We start from the raw sequence: 13,604 nt of genomic DNA, 5'->3' as shown, positions 1-13,604 counted from the left end.
CCCCCCACCCCCACGGGAGCTCCTGCAGGGACACATCCAGCCCGGGTTGTTTACACCGCTTGGATGAGCCGCTGTTCCGTCCAGACATCATCCCGTGTCAGAAGGAAGATACCGAGGTGTGGAGGCTCATCTGTATGCGAGTGAGCAGGAGGGCACTCCCCGGGCACCCGCTGGCACCGGGCAGGGAGCCGGGAGCCTCCGAGTGTCCCAGGGATGGGGGAGGATGATGCGTGTGGCCAGAGAGAGATGCTCCGTGCGGGCTGAGGTGGGGTGGGGGAGACGCAGGGAGGCGAGCCCCCCCTTTGCTCCCCAATTTAGCCACTCACCTAGGAGCACCCGCGTGCTGGAAAGCCCTCTGCAGCCAGGGCGGGGGGCGCGTGTGCTTCTGGCAGGGTGGGGGCTCCCCCATCGCCTTTGTTCCCTTCAGACCCACCCCTCGCCTCTGATTTTCCTTTGCGGCAGCTCCCGTGCTTGCCAAAAGAACGCGCTGGATGGAGCGAGGGAGCGAGCCGGGCGTGCTGCGCGTGTGTGCGCGCTTGTGCGCGCCTGTGTTGCCACTGACTTCATTAAAGCCAGCTGTCCCCGAGCTGCAGAGGCGCGGCAGCCTTTAATTCCGTGGCCCGGCTCCTGCGGGCAGCCCTGCGCGCTCCTGCCCCGGCAGCCGAGGGCCGGGCATCCCCCCCGCCCGGGGCTCAGCCCTCCGCCCTGCCCCAGCCAGCCCGCAGATGGGCGGCCGGGCTCCCGCAGGATGCTGAAGATGGAGTCGGGAGGAAGGAGTTGGACACTTGGCTCCAACTAGGCTGGACCGCGCTGCAACCTGTTCCCCCGGCCGCGGCTCTGCGCTGGGTGCTGTTCCGAATCGCGCCTTCCGTGCTCGGCCGGGGGGTGGCTGGGAGGGCTGGCATCCCTGCCCTTGCCGTGCCTGCTCTCTGCTCGCCTTGCGGCAGGGCTGGGGGGCTCGAAGGGGCTGGTTCGGGCTGGCAGGCAGAGCGGCGGGGAGGATGGGGCTGGCTTTAACCCCTTGCTTCGGGGGGGAAGGCGCTTAGGGGCCACGGGGGAGGAGGGCTCGCTGCCCCGCTGCCCGGTGGCCGTGCTGGGGGGCCGGGGGCTCGGCTGCCCCCCGTGCCGTGCCGTGCCGTGCCGTGCCGGAGCTGCTGAGCCGCTGCCGCACGCTGCCACCTCTCCTGCACGCGGGTCCCTGCTCCCCCGGAGGGATGGAGGAGAGACGGAGCTGAGCATCACCCGGAGAGGAGGAGGGGGCTGTGGTTGGGACTGCGCCCCGCAACCCCCTCCCTCTTCTCTCCCACCCCCCTCCCCCCCGCCGCCTCGGTGCTGCTGCTTTGGCTCACCTGTGTGTTTTCTTCCAGGATGGCTCGCTTTGGGGAGGCAGTGGCCGGCAGGCTGGGCTCTGGAGATGGGGGCTCCGACCAGAACCGGAGCCGGCAAGGAGCTCCTGCCCCTGCGGGAGGGAGCCCGGGAGCCTTCAAGCAAACCAAAGCGCAGAGAGCCCGGACTATGGCTCTGTACAACCCCATCCCCGTCCGGCAGAACTGCTTCACCGTCAACAGATCGCTCTTCCTCTTTGGGGAAGAGAACATAGTCAGGAAATACGCCAAGAAGCTCATCGACTGGCCATATCCTTTCTGCAGCCCCTGCGAGCCCCCACCCGCGCTGCCCGGATTTGCCTCGGTGGCCGCCCAGGACACGTGTGTGTGGCACTATCGGGCAGGTAAGCTGTGCCGAGAGGGGTGCCCCGGCCCCCGGGGATGCTCTCCTCGCCCTGTTGCTGCTTCCCCTTCTGCCCGCGGCTCCTGACAGGAGCTGAGCCCTTTCTCCCCGCTGGGAGCCCCCCAGCCCCTCCTGAGGCTTGGGTTTATTAGCCCCCCGTGCCGATAGGGACGGGTGCTCTGGTCCCTGCGTGCTTTGGGATGCTCTGTGTGCGCGCCTGGGGAGGTGGTGGGTAGTGGCCTTTTCTCTGTGCCTCGATGTCTTGTGGAGTTTTGTCGCCGCACCCCGCCCGGAGCCACCCGGGAGCCCACGAATCTCCAGCCCTTGCTGGGTGGTGGCTCTGTCCCTCCTGCGTGTGCCCTCTTTGCTGCAGATCACGCCTGCCAGGGGCACAGCCGTCCTCGCCCTGCAGCCCCCGGCCCCCCACGGTGGCTCTGGGAACCGGCTGCTCCCTCCCTGCGGCAGAGGGAAGGATGTTGGAAACCTCTGGCTGTGCCCCACGGCCCTTTTTGGCAGGGGGAGCCCTGGTTTTATCCCAGGGACCCCTCTCCTAGCGCAGGGTGGAGGGTGCAGATCTCTCCCACTCCTTCCCCTGCTCCTCCATCCTTTCATACCTCCCCACGCACCTCTCTCTCCTCCCACCCTGCCTGTGGGTGCCCCTGGGCGCCTTGGCTGCTGCCCAGCACCACAGCGCCCAGCCCCACACCAGCCTGGGCTCCATGCCTGCTGCCCCCAGGACACCTCCCGGGCTTTGCCCCCGAGGGGGAGCTGAGCCTGAGAACTTCAGCCTGGCCGTGCTTGGCTGTAGGAGCCTCCCCGTGCCGGGCTCTGCAGCAGCGATTCCATGCGGCTCCCGCTGCTGCCGCTTTCCCTCCCTGCAACTTGTTGGTTGAGTTCCCGGCTCCTCTGGTGGGCACAGGAGAGCTTTCCCTGGTGCCAGGCAGCAGTGCCTCGGTTTGGTGCAACAGGTACCTCAGGGGAAAGCCTCTGGTGAGGCTCACCTGCCCTGCAGGGCATCGCAGGGGAATTGTCCCTTTGCAGCTCCCACAGACCAGGTCAAGCCTCTGCCGAGCAGGAACCGGTCCTGCCTGGGGAGCTGTGACATTTCCAGGCTTGAGGGGGTGACCTGGGCTGGAGGGGCTGAGTTCCCCATGGCATCCCTGAATCTGCCCCTCCTGGCAGGGAGGCTGCAGGGCCGCTGGTGCGGCGGCGAGCTCGGCTCAGCCCTGCAGGGCAGCGGCCAGGCCGGCCGCCTGCTTTTCCAGAATATGCCAAATTATTCCTCTGCTTTCCCAGTGTGGTGTGGGAGGGCTCTCGCCCCTCCAGCCTTTGTTGGGAGCCAGAAAGAGCTGGGGTGCTGCCACTGGCCTGGCACTCCCGGCGTGGGCTGGGGTCCCGTGCCGGAGTGATGTCTCATCTCCAGGCAGCCGCTGTCTCCTAGAGACTGGAGCTCCACCACCACACGAGCAGAACTCCCCAGCATTATTCTCCCCTGGAATTTGCAATGCATGAGGGAGATAGGCTCATTTTATGGTTTTTTTTTCCAGAAGTAAGTGACATATTCCCGTGTGAGTGCTGGGAACAGGCGTGCTCCAGGCGCGGGAGCTCAGCGTTCCTGCCTATCCCCCACCCTGCTGCCATTTCCTTCCGAGAAAAACGCACCCACCCTGGATGGTTCTCTGCACCACTGGAGTTTTGAGGGCTTGAGAAAGGGCAAGGCCTTTTGGTGATAAGTTTGGTTAGGTTGGCCAGGCCAGTGGTTCCCATCCTTGTAGTTGTAGCCTGGCACAGGCAGCTGGTGCCTTTTGGTAGGGCCAGGAAAACCATGTGAGCACCTCAGCAGCCTGGCCTGGAGCCCATGGCATCGCTCCTGGGTGAGGGTATTTTGGGGAAGAGAGCTCTGGATCTTGGCCATAGTCAGTAGGAGCTGCTGGGAGGGAGATGGGCCATTGCTGGTGCTGTGGGTCAGGGCAGGCACAGCACCAGAGAAAGCCAAAGGGTCTGGAGAGGAGCACAGGGCGAAGTGGAGGCTCTTCTTCATCCAGCTCTGGTTGACTAGGTAATAGGGCTAAAAATATCTGGTGATTCAGGCCTGGATATCTGCTGGGTAACTGTGTAATTATAACCAGCAGCCTCTGCAGTTTGGCTTCCCAGTGTAAATAGGGATGATGCATGGAGGAGAAGGAGGAGAAATACGAGCAACTGGGATTGGGATGCAGCTCCACGGGAGGCAAATCTTTGCCCAGTTCCTCTCTGGAAAGCCCAGTGCCTTGCCTCCACTGGAGCTGCTCTTTTAAAACTGGTCCTGCCCAAACCACGGGGCAGCTGCTGTTTTGGCTGTAGGAACATCTCCTTCTCTTCTCCTTGGGAAACGCTGCCTTGTCCTCCTGCCTGCTCTCTTCCTGCTGATGGCCAGGCCTTTCACCCTGATTTCATTTGTTTGGCTGCCTGGAAGGCTCCAATTCAGTTAGTACACGAGATGGGCTGCAGCTCATCTAGATCTGCTCCGTTCCTCATCCACTTAATCACATTTGACCTGGATAAGATCCCTCTCCCGCCCCAGGAAGGCCAGATGACATTGTGTGGCTCTGGCTGTGTCCCCAAGGACAGGCTGTCCACTGCACCTACCCCCAGTGTGGCAGGGAAAGAGGATGGTCCATCAGGACCTTGCTGTTCCCTGTGGGGAGGGATTTCACCTGTCTCAGCCTCTTTGAGGACCAAATCTGGTGCTGGGCTGGCCTAGAGCAGCTGGAGTGCCCAGAGCCCCAGGCACACCCCCATCCCAACAGCCAGGGGGATTTTGCTCCATGGGAAGCACACCCGTGAGTGCCTGAGCTGTTTTGCTCAGCAGAACTCTCCCTGTGACCTGATGCTGTGTGGGCAGTGCCCCTTGGGAGCCCTGGTGATGTCACACCCCACCTGGCCAAGCATCTCCTGCACCTTGGCTTTTCCCCAGCCAGGATTCCGGCAGGTCTCGCCTTCCCAAGGGAAGAGCCTGCGCCATGTCGTGCCATCCTCGGGAGCTCCATCCTCGCCCTCCCCAAGAGCATTTCCCCCTCCCCACCTCCCAGCCTGTTTTCTGTGCCCTCCATTCATCAGATTTTAGAAGGATTTTTTGGGGAGGGGCAGGTAGGTGTAATGGCAGGTCCATCTTTTTGACAGCCGGGGAGAGCGAGGCTGCCTGTCAGATGGTGAATTTAAACAGAGGCAGCTGTTGTCATGGTGATGCCAAGTTGCATCCTGTTGCTGTGGCAACCAAAGTTAAAAAACTGATGTTAAGGCAGGAAAATCACATGATGTGGTCCTTTTTTGTTTAAGGAGGAAAAAAAAAAAAAAAAAAGGAGGAGGAGAGGAGAGATGATTTGATTTCCAGGGTGAGGTGGGGGAGAAGGAGACGCTTCTCCATGGAGCTGTTTGCACGTGGCAGGCAGGCATCCCACATCCTGCATCCCTCATCCCTATGGGAGCAGCAGCAGTGTGGGCAGCTCTGCCCTGGACTCCTGGCTTTAACCCCTGATGGAAACCAAACTGCTGCATTTTGCAGCTGTGGCTGCAGAGAGGGAGTGTGGTCTCCTGTGTCCATGCAGGGGGATTGAGGCAGGCTGGGTGCTCCAGGACACAAGCACAATCCAAGCCCACATTGACTCTCCTGAGCCTCTCTGGAGCAGACACACAGCAGCTTGTGTTCAGAGTGGGAGGATTTGGGGTCTGGATGTCACTTTTTTAATCCCCCCCAGCATGGATGGGCTGGGGGCACTGGGTGACAGGACACAGGGATAGAAACAGGGACCACAGCTCTGTGGATGATGGACTTAGCAGTGGACAGAAATCCCTTGTGTCCTCAGGGACAAGCCAGGGAGGTACTGTGGGGATGGGGAATCCCAGAGTTGAATTAGGGCCACTCACAGGCTTTGCTCTACTTGGCACTTTCGTTTTTTCTTGGAAACCAAAAACCTCACATGCCCACAGAGGTTGTGGATGCCCTGGAATTGTTCAAGGTCTGGTGAGATGGGGCTCTGAGCAACCTGGTCAAGTGGAATGTGTCCCTGCCCATGGCAGGGGCTTGGAACCAGATGACCTTTAATGTCCTTTCTGACCCAAACCTTTCCATGATTCTGTGAATACAGCCTTGGAGAGAAGGTGCTCTCTTTCCTGCTGGGGTGTGGAGCTGAGAGGAGCAGGACTGGGGCATCCTAAGGGTGGATGATGAGGATGTGCACCTTTCTGTCTGTGTGGGACAGGCAGCAGTGCTGGGATTGGGACAGCAAGATGAAGTCCACAGGTGTAGGAATTGAGCAGGGGAAAGCTCCTCAGAGCAGCAGGTCCGCTGGGAGGTGTGAGGAGAGGTGGGAAATAGAGACATGACTTTCTAGGAGATGTTGGAACTGAATGGTGCAGGCATGGACAGGATTTAAGTTGCTCCTGCTCTTTTGGTGGCACTGGAAGGAAGGATTCCCCAAGGCCTGTGTGGCCTCACTCCTCTGGCTCCTCTGCTCCTTCCCCACCTGCCTGCCCAGGAGTGGAGAGAAGGGACTGGGAAAGGGTGGGATGGAGGGGAGCTGTCCTTGCTGGCATCTGGGGAGGGATTTATCTTGTACCCTGTGGAGATTGTGTCAATGTCCCATCAGCACCAGAACCCATCTCCAGGCTCTGGAGCTGGGCTCACTCGCTGCCTTAACAAGATGGGTGCTCTGGGTGGGCTGGTTCGTGCCTCTGGCTGGGGAGGAGGGTGAAGAGGAAGGTCACAGCTGGAAGATCTCCCTGCCAAGGAGCTCCAGCCCCAGGCATGGGCCCGGCGCTCGGGGGATGCCCCATGGCCTGGGGTCACTGTCCCCGCCCCAGAGGCACCGGGAGGGGAGGTGGAGCTGCAGGTGTGGCGTGCACAGGGATCGGCCGAGTTGCTAAGGAAACAAGTCAACGGTGCAGGGGAGAGAGCATGGAGTAAAGGAGATAAATCAATAAGAAAACCTATTTTTATCGGCTCCCTAATGATCCTCCAGGAGAAGCCAGACGGAAGAGGAGGAGGAGAAGGCTGGAGGGAGATGGGCTCTCGTTACTGGGCCTGGAGGGAGGCGAGGGCTACTCTGCATTTTGGGTGAGGCTGTGTAATTACTCATCTGATTCAGTAAAAAAACAAAGCACTGATAGAGGATTGTCTGGTGGGCTCCAGCCCCGAGGGAGGATGCTTGGCAGAAGCAAAGAGTGGGGATAAAATATCCCTCAGTTCAGCCAGATGTTCCTGCTGTCCCCTGGGAGGTTCTTTTCCTCTTGGTCCATCAAAACCTGGCACAGCTGGAGCTCTGGGGGCTGGTGTCCATGGGGTTGATGGCTCACACAGCTCTGGATGTGCTAAGCCAGGCTCAACTCCTGGAGAACCTGGGCCAGTGGGATTTGGGGAATCGCTTTTGGCAGTGACCTCGTGCTTAGGTCGGCGCTTTGGGGAGCGACTGCCCTTTTAGGCTCGGCCTGGTGGGACGGGGCTCTGAGCACCCTGGCCCGGTGGGAGGTGTGTCTGTCCATGACAGGAGATGGTCTTTAAGGTCCCTTAAAGGAACTCAAGGTCCCCAAGGAACTCAAACTGTTCCTTGATTCCGTGATACCTGTTCACCCACCTGCTGGCGTGGGGCAGGAACGCGATCCCGTAGGGGTGTGACAGATGTGCACCGTCCCCGTGCTTTGAGCCAGATGTTGGGGCCGGGTGGTCCTGACCCCTCCAGGCACTTCTGAGCTCCCGCACTGCTGCAGTTTTGTTTTTCCCACCCGTGTGTCTCTCCCACGGGAACAGCAGCGGTGGCAGGGATGCTGGGCGGACAGACGGACAGACGGACTCTCTGCGCCGCTCCCGCACTTCTCATCTAGGCAAATGTGCCTGGTGCCTGGGGAGCTGCTGCCCCGCCCCACTAACGCGCTGTTTGTCTCTTAAGCCGGTGCTAATTGCTCGCAGACTTTCAGGAAAATGACACGAGAAGATCCCGAATTGGCTGGTGGCGCGGGGCCAGCGCCGCGGCCGCTGGAGCCGGAGTGGGATGCAGGGAGGGGACGTGGCCTCTGCCGGAGCCGTGCAGTGAAATATTCCCTGGTGTCGAGCCCCAGAGGAAAACTTTTGGAGTCTGCCCCCCCTTCCCAAGCGCAGGGAGCCGCTCCTGCTCCGTGCCTGGCTGGCAGCAAGGTCTGAGCCAGCAGCAGGGAGCTCTGCAGCCTCTCTCTTTGGGTTTGCCTCTAACTTAGCAACCATTAATTCCACTGAGTGGCCTTTTAAATGCTTGGATGTATCCTTCCTGGCTCTTCTTCCTACCAGGTTAAATACATCCCAGCTCCCACGGGCTCTCCTTGGCTGCCTCTCCTGGCCATCCCCCTGCAGACCTGTTTCCATTCCCATCCCTGCCTCTCCTGGCCATCCCCCTGCAGACCTGTTTCCATTCCCATCCCTGCCTCTCCTGGCCATCCCCCTGCAGACCTGTTTCCATTCCCATCCCTGCCTCTCCTGGCCATCCCCCTGCAGACCTGTTTCCATTCCCATCCCTGCCTTTCCTGGCCATCTCTCTGGAGACCTGTTTCCATGCCCATCCCTGCTCCTACCTTGCCAGCATGCCCAGCATTGCTGCTGCTGGGATCACTTCATGCTTTCCTGTTTTCCTGGGACACTAGGCTGTCTTCTCTTGCCTATGGGCTCTAGGCCACTTGTTGAAAGCATTTCACTGTAATTGGTGGCCAAAGGATGAGGTTGGAAAAGACAAAATCACTCCTTTTCCCAGGGTTGATGGGATGGGCCTTGGACACCTCTTTTCCTGAAACATCTCAGCCTGAGAGTGTTGGGTCTGGAGAAGCCTGGTGTGGTGGGGAAGGGCTTAGCCAGCTTGGCATGGTGGGAGAGTGGATGATTCCTTCATGGGCAAATCCATCCCAGGTGTGATCACATCCCCTTTCCACAGACAGGATTTTTGGGAAGGTAGCAGTCCTCTCCCTGGGTGGCTGCTGGTGGCAGTGGTGCCAGTAATAGAGTTGTTTTGGCACAGAGGGAGTGGAATCAGGGGTGTGCTGCCTGCTGCTGTATCGCTCCACATTTAGTTATTGAGGACAACTGGGCTTTTATTGTGGAGAATTGGGAGAGATGGATGGCAAGTTGGAAAGATATGGCCATGCTGTCACTTGGAAGTGCTTTGTTTTCAGAGCTCGGCAGTGGGCCAGGCAGGAGAGTGCTCCGTGTCCCTGCCTCGATCCCATGAATCAAAAGGCAGGAGGAAGCTGAGTTTGGGGTGCTTTCCTGGGCATCAACCTGCCCTTGCCTTCCTCAGCTCCTCAGACATCTGCTGCCACTTGTCCTGGCTCAGGGTGGCTCCTGGAGAAGGGGTGTGTCAGACCCAGACATGGATTTAGGATTTAGTATTGCCCTTAGGATATGCTGGGATATGTCCACAGGGAGTTTCCACCCTGCCTGAAGTGAAGCTCAGACTCAGGTGCCATCAGTGCCTCGAGCTGCCAATGCTCAGCCAAGTGCTCTGCAGCTCCCTGTGCCACCTGGGCTCACCCTGCTGCCCACAGGGTGCTTGGCAAGGGCACACCGTGCACTGATCCAGGTGAGATCCCCAGGACTTGCAAGGGATGCTCCATCCTCCTCAGGTTGTGCTTCCTCCCATGGGGACGGTTTGGGACAAGGGCTGGCCATACCTTGTGACAGCTCCCCTTTCTGAACCCCATCTCCTGCTGATTGGTGATGGAAAAGAGAAGGAAAACAGGGACATGTCAACCCTGGCCAGCAGTGTGCCATGCCAGGGAGATCATGCCAAGGATCATGCCAAACCTTCTTCCAGCCTGGTGTCCCACTTCAAGCCTTGTCCACCTTCTGGGCTCCTTGCACAAGCAGCATCTCTCTCCCAGGGTGGTTTTCATCCCAACAAAGACCTCTGGTTGATGTCCTGTGAGCTCAGGGAGGAGGTGATGAGGCCCAGGTCTTCAGGGAGAAAGGCTCTCACTCCCTCATCCCTCCTTTCCAAGCAGCACTGAGCTGGGCTTCACCCTCCTGAGAGAGGCGTGTGTGGATGTTCCCGTGGGGAAAACAGGTGAAACGAGGGGTGGGCTGGAGGGCTGGGGGTGTCACCCACCTCTTCTCTGCTCCTTAACTCCCCTCCACTCCCTTTGAGTACATGATCCTGGCGACCATCATTGCCAACTGCATCGTGCTGGCCCTGGAGCAGCACCTCCCCGAGGATGACAAGACGCCCATGTCACGGAGATTAGTGAGTACCCGTGTCCATCCCTCCCTCCCTGTGCTGCTGGGCTGGGGGAGGAGCCAGGGGCAGCCACCCAATCCTGCCAGGCAATTTCTTCTGATTTTGGGGAGGCTGGACAGGAGGTTTCCTCTGGGACTAGCTCCTCCAGCCTTCCTGGGGCTGCTGGAACATATTCCTTCTCTATGGAAAGGGTTCAGGAAGGTTTAAACCCCTTAAAAGGGGTAGGGAAGGACCTGAGTGTGTCATAGCCACCCTCTTTTTATTTCTGAGGTTGCTGCTGGCTGGGAAAGGGCTAGGAAAGCTCCCAGAGGAGATGATGGGTCGGGGGAAGGTGGGATGGGACACGAGTTGGGTCAATGTGAAATGCCTGGTGCTGTGTTTGCTCAGTCTCCCCCTCTCACTGGGTCACTGATTTCACTCTGGCAGGAGAAGACAGAGCCCTACTTCATTGGGATTTTCTGCTTCGAGGCTGGGATTAAGATCGTGGCGCTGGGGTTCGTTTTCCACAAGGGCTCGTACCTGCGCAACGGCTGGAACGTCATGGACTTCATTGTGGTCCTCAGCGGGTGAGTGGGGTGCTGTGGGGCCACTGGGGGGTGGGTTGGCTTGGGGGCTCATCCTGGTGAGGACACAGTCTCCAGGACATGGGCAAAGCCCCTGGTTTGCTCTGTCAGTGGTGTTTTGTTGTCCTGGTGAGGGAAGGGAGGATGGTTCCTGTGCTGGAGGTGTTGGCTTGGCTGTGGACACTGATGGTGGGATCAGGCTCCCTGTAGGGGCAGTAGGGCTGGCCATGAGGCCACCATGTCTAGCTTTCCTCACTTGGTGGCCTGTCACCCACCTGAATACAAGGCAAGGTGAGGACAGGGTGGTGGCATGACCTGATGAGCACCTGGATGTGATCTGGGAGAGATTCTGGTCAAAACCTACATGGGAAGGGGGTAAATCTCTTCTCCTCTTGCCATCCCAAGCACTTTCCAGGCTTGCCCTGGTGCTGGAGGTTTGGGAATGAGGTCTGGGCAGGGTGACATTCCTGGGTGATGCTGTTATCACCCCAGCATGCAGCAGTGGGGCTGGGGGTGGTAGCACACAGAGCTTGTGTCACTGGTGGTGTCACCTGCCAGCGACATGGCCCAGATTTGAGTCCTGCCTGCAGTGTGCTGGGCTGTCCTGGTGACACAGAAATGAGCAGGGGCTTTTGGGCTTGTGCTAGCCAACACTGGCAGTCAGCTTGAGCCAAAGCCCACCCAGGGTGACCCCTGGGCCCCTCTCTGTGGGGAGGCAGGTGGTGCCTGGATTGTGGATATTTCTTTTTGCCTGCTGATGGAAACGTCGTGCTCAGAGGAGCTGGTTTGATGTGTACAAACAGACATGGGTCTGAGTGCTGGGTATGGAGCAGCTGCAGGGCTGGCTGGGAAACTGAGGCATGGGGACCAGGCAGGATGCCTGGGGTCTCCACAGAGCTTCCTGCTGCTGCACAGTCCTGGCTCTTGGCCTGCAGGGTGGTGGCACTGCGTGGGATGTGACACCTGGCTGGGTGTTTGGAGGAGGGAGGGGATGCTGAGCCTGTCTCTGCTGGTCTGTGGTGGTGGGTGCTGGTGGGTGCACGAGAGGAGAGCATGGCTGGGGACATTTTGACTTTTGGTGCAATGGGGACTGGGATGGCCTTGCTGGGGGTGGGACCGTGTCACCTGTGTGCTGGTGGCGGGTGATGCTTCTGATGGGCAGCGAGCAGGCGGCCTGTGGGAGGTGCAGCCCTCACATGGGAGGCTGCTGCTCTCCCACATCTGCAGAGTGACTCATGGAGAGGGTTCTGTGGCTCCTGGGCCGGGCAGAGGTGCTCACACCTCTGGGGACTGCATGGGACCCAACAAGAGGGGCTCTCAGCCTGGGCTGAGAGTGCAGGAAGCAGCCAGGGGAGGGAAATGCCCATCGCCTGTCCCCACCCGGGCACCCTGCGGGCAGCGCTGGGCTGGGAGGGGGGGCTCGCCAGGGACCCTCGCTGCCCTCCCCGCCGCTCTGGGCTGGCTGCTGTGCCGAGCTGGTGCTGAGTCAGCGCTCGGCGATTACTCACTCGCAGGATCCCCGCCAGCTCCTCTCGCTGCCAGCCTGAGCCGGGCCCCGTGCCAGGGAATCTATTGTCCACCAAGGGCTGCGCTGGCCACCCCCACAGGAGGTGCCCGTGTCCCCCACGACTGCCAGCCCCGGGGCACAGCCCTCCAGCCTCCGCTTCCCCACGGTGCCCTGGACCCTGTGTGTGCTCCAGCAGAGAGCCAGGAGCCCTGCCCGAGGAATGAATGCCCCTTCACCTGCCGGCTTTCCCCAGCAGCGCCCGCTGGCGTGGCCTCACCGACCTGGTGGGGCAAATTCTGTCCTATGGTGGCTGGAGGAGGCAACCCATGGATTTTCACCCTGGGCTGGTTTGGGGGTCACTGGGATCAGCTGCACCAGCTCCTCGGTGCTGCTCAGCTCTCGCTTTTGCCCTGCGGTGCTGCCAGAGCTGTTCCTCGGTAGCGCTTCCCATGCAGGAAACTCTCGCCTGTTTAATCTGCTGAATTATTGGCAAATTCCTGCAGCAAATAATCCTTGGCTGGCAAATGACTTGCAAACAGCTTGTGGGAGAAGGTTTGCACTTGGCGGCTCGTTCTGTGTTGCGTAAGGCGGGCGGCGGAGCCTGCACCGGCAATTCGGCAATTCGGGAATTCGGGATCGCCTCTGCGACTCAGCCCTTCTGCCTGGCGAATCTCAGGGTGTCTGCACGGAGATTTGCGAGATTCGGTGGCCCTGCGGATCTTGTGGCTCCTGGAAAGGCTGTGGCTGTGCTGGAGGGATGTTGTGATTGGTAGCGCTTGCCTCAGGGTGGGCTGGGTGGGTTTGGGTGCTGGTGCATCCCATGATGGGCCAGTGAAAACATCCATGTGAGCTGATCCATCCCAGGAGCCATCCCTGAGAGAGCTAGCATCACACTCAGCGGCCCTCACCCCTCCAGCTGTGACACAGGATATTGCTGCTCATGTCTGGAGTTATTTTTTGCCGTGTATGGGTGGGAGGGGTCCTTATGCAGGTGGCATCATGGTCACAGACACCACTCTGGGATTTCTGTGCACAGTGGGATTTTCTTCACCCTCTCCCTGCTGTAAATAAGCCTAATGAGGGATTTATCCCATGAGCAGCCCCTTGGGACCCTGTGCAGGAGTGGATGGCACTGACTAGGGTTCAACTGGTGTTTGCTTCTCCTGTCGATAAATCAATTTTTCTTTTTCATCTCAGTGGAAATCAACACCCACCTAAAACTCCCTGATGCTAAAGCTTCCACTGAGGAACTAATAGTCACATTTGTAAACCTGCACTGTTTGTAACCTGTGGTTTCCAAATCATCATTGCTGCCTGAAAAAAAGCAAACAAAAAAACCCAGTCTGTTCTTCCTCAGCTAAAAATAACTTTAAATGAAAGTGTGCAAAAAATACCTTTACTTGTTCTGAGGCAGAACCACTGAGGGGAACATCTGCATTTTCCATGGGGTTTGGGGGTGCTCACCTTGTCTCTGTGTGAACCAGAGCCAGCCAGGTGCTGAAGCTGGATGTGGGACCTGCTTGATGCAGTGTGATCTGGACCAAAAAAGGGGAAAATGGCTCAGAAATGGTCAGA

The 13,604-nt window shown here is 59.2% G+C and overlaps 1 protein-coding gene across 1 annotated transcript in view; it reads left to right on the top strand.

The window, feature by feature from the left end:
• The first annotated feature begins 544 nt into the window (after positions 1–544).
• LOC130256350 (voltage-dependent R-type calcium channel subunit alpha-1E-like) overlaps positions 545–13,604 on the top strand; it is a 95,754-nt gene continuing 82,694 nt past the window's right edge. Inside the window, exons 1-4 of the mRNA XM_056497897.1 lie at positions 545–846; positions 1,368–1,634; positions 9,860–9,965; positions 10,386–10,525. Of these exons, the coding sequence (XP_056353872.1) occupies positions 1,369–1,634; positions 9,860–9,965; positions 10,386–10,525 (512 nt within the window). The 5' untranslated portion in view covers positions 545–846; position 1,368. The remainder of the gene's footprint in view (positions 847–1,367; positions 1,635–9,859; positions 9,966–10,385; positions 10,526–13,604) is intronic.

Source organism: Oenanthe melanoleuca, chromosome 8 (assembly GCF_029582105.1).
Source record: "Oenanthe melanoleuca isolate GR-GAL-2019-014 chromosome 8, OMel1.0, whole genome shotgun sequence".
Classification (NCBI taxonomy): domain Eukaryota; kingdom Metazoa; phylum Chordata; class Aves; order Passeriformes; family Muscicapidae; genus Oenanthe; species Oenanthe melanoleuca.
The sequence above is the reverse complement of the archived record's forward strand: the minus strand, read 5'-3'. Positions and strand labels throughout refer to the sequence as shown.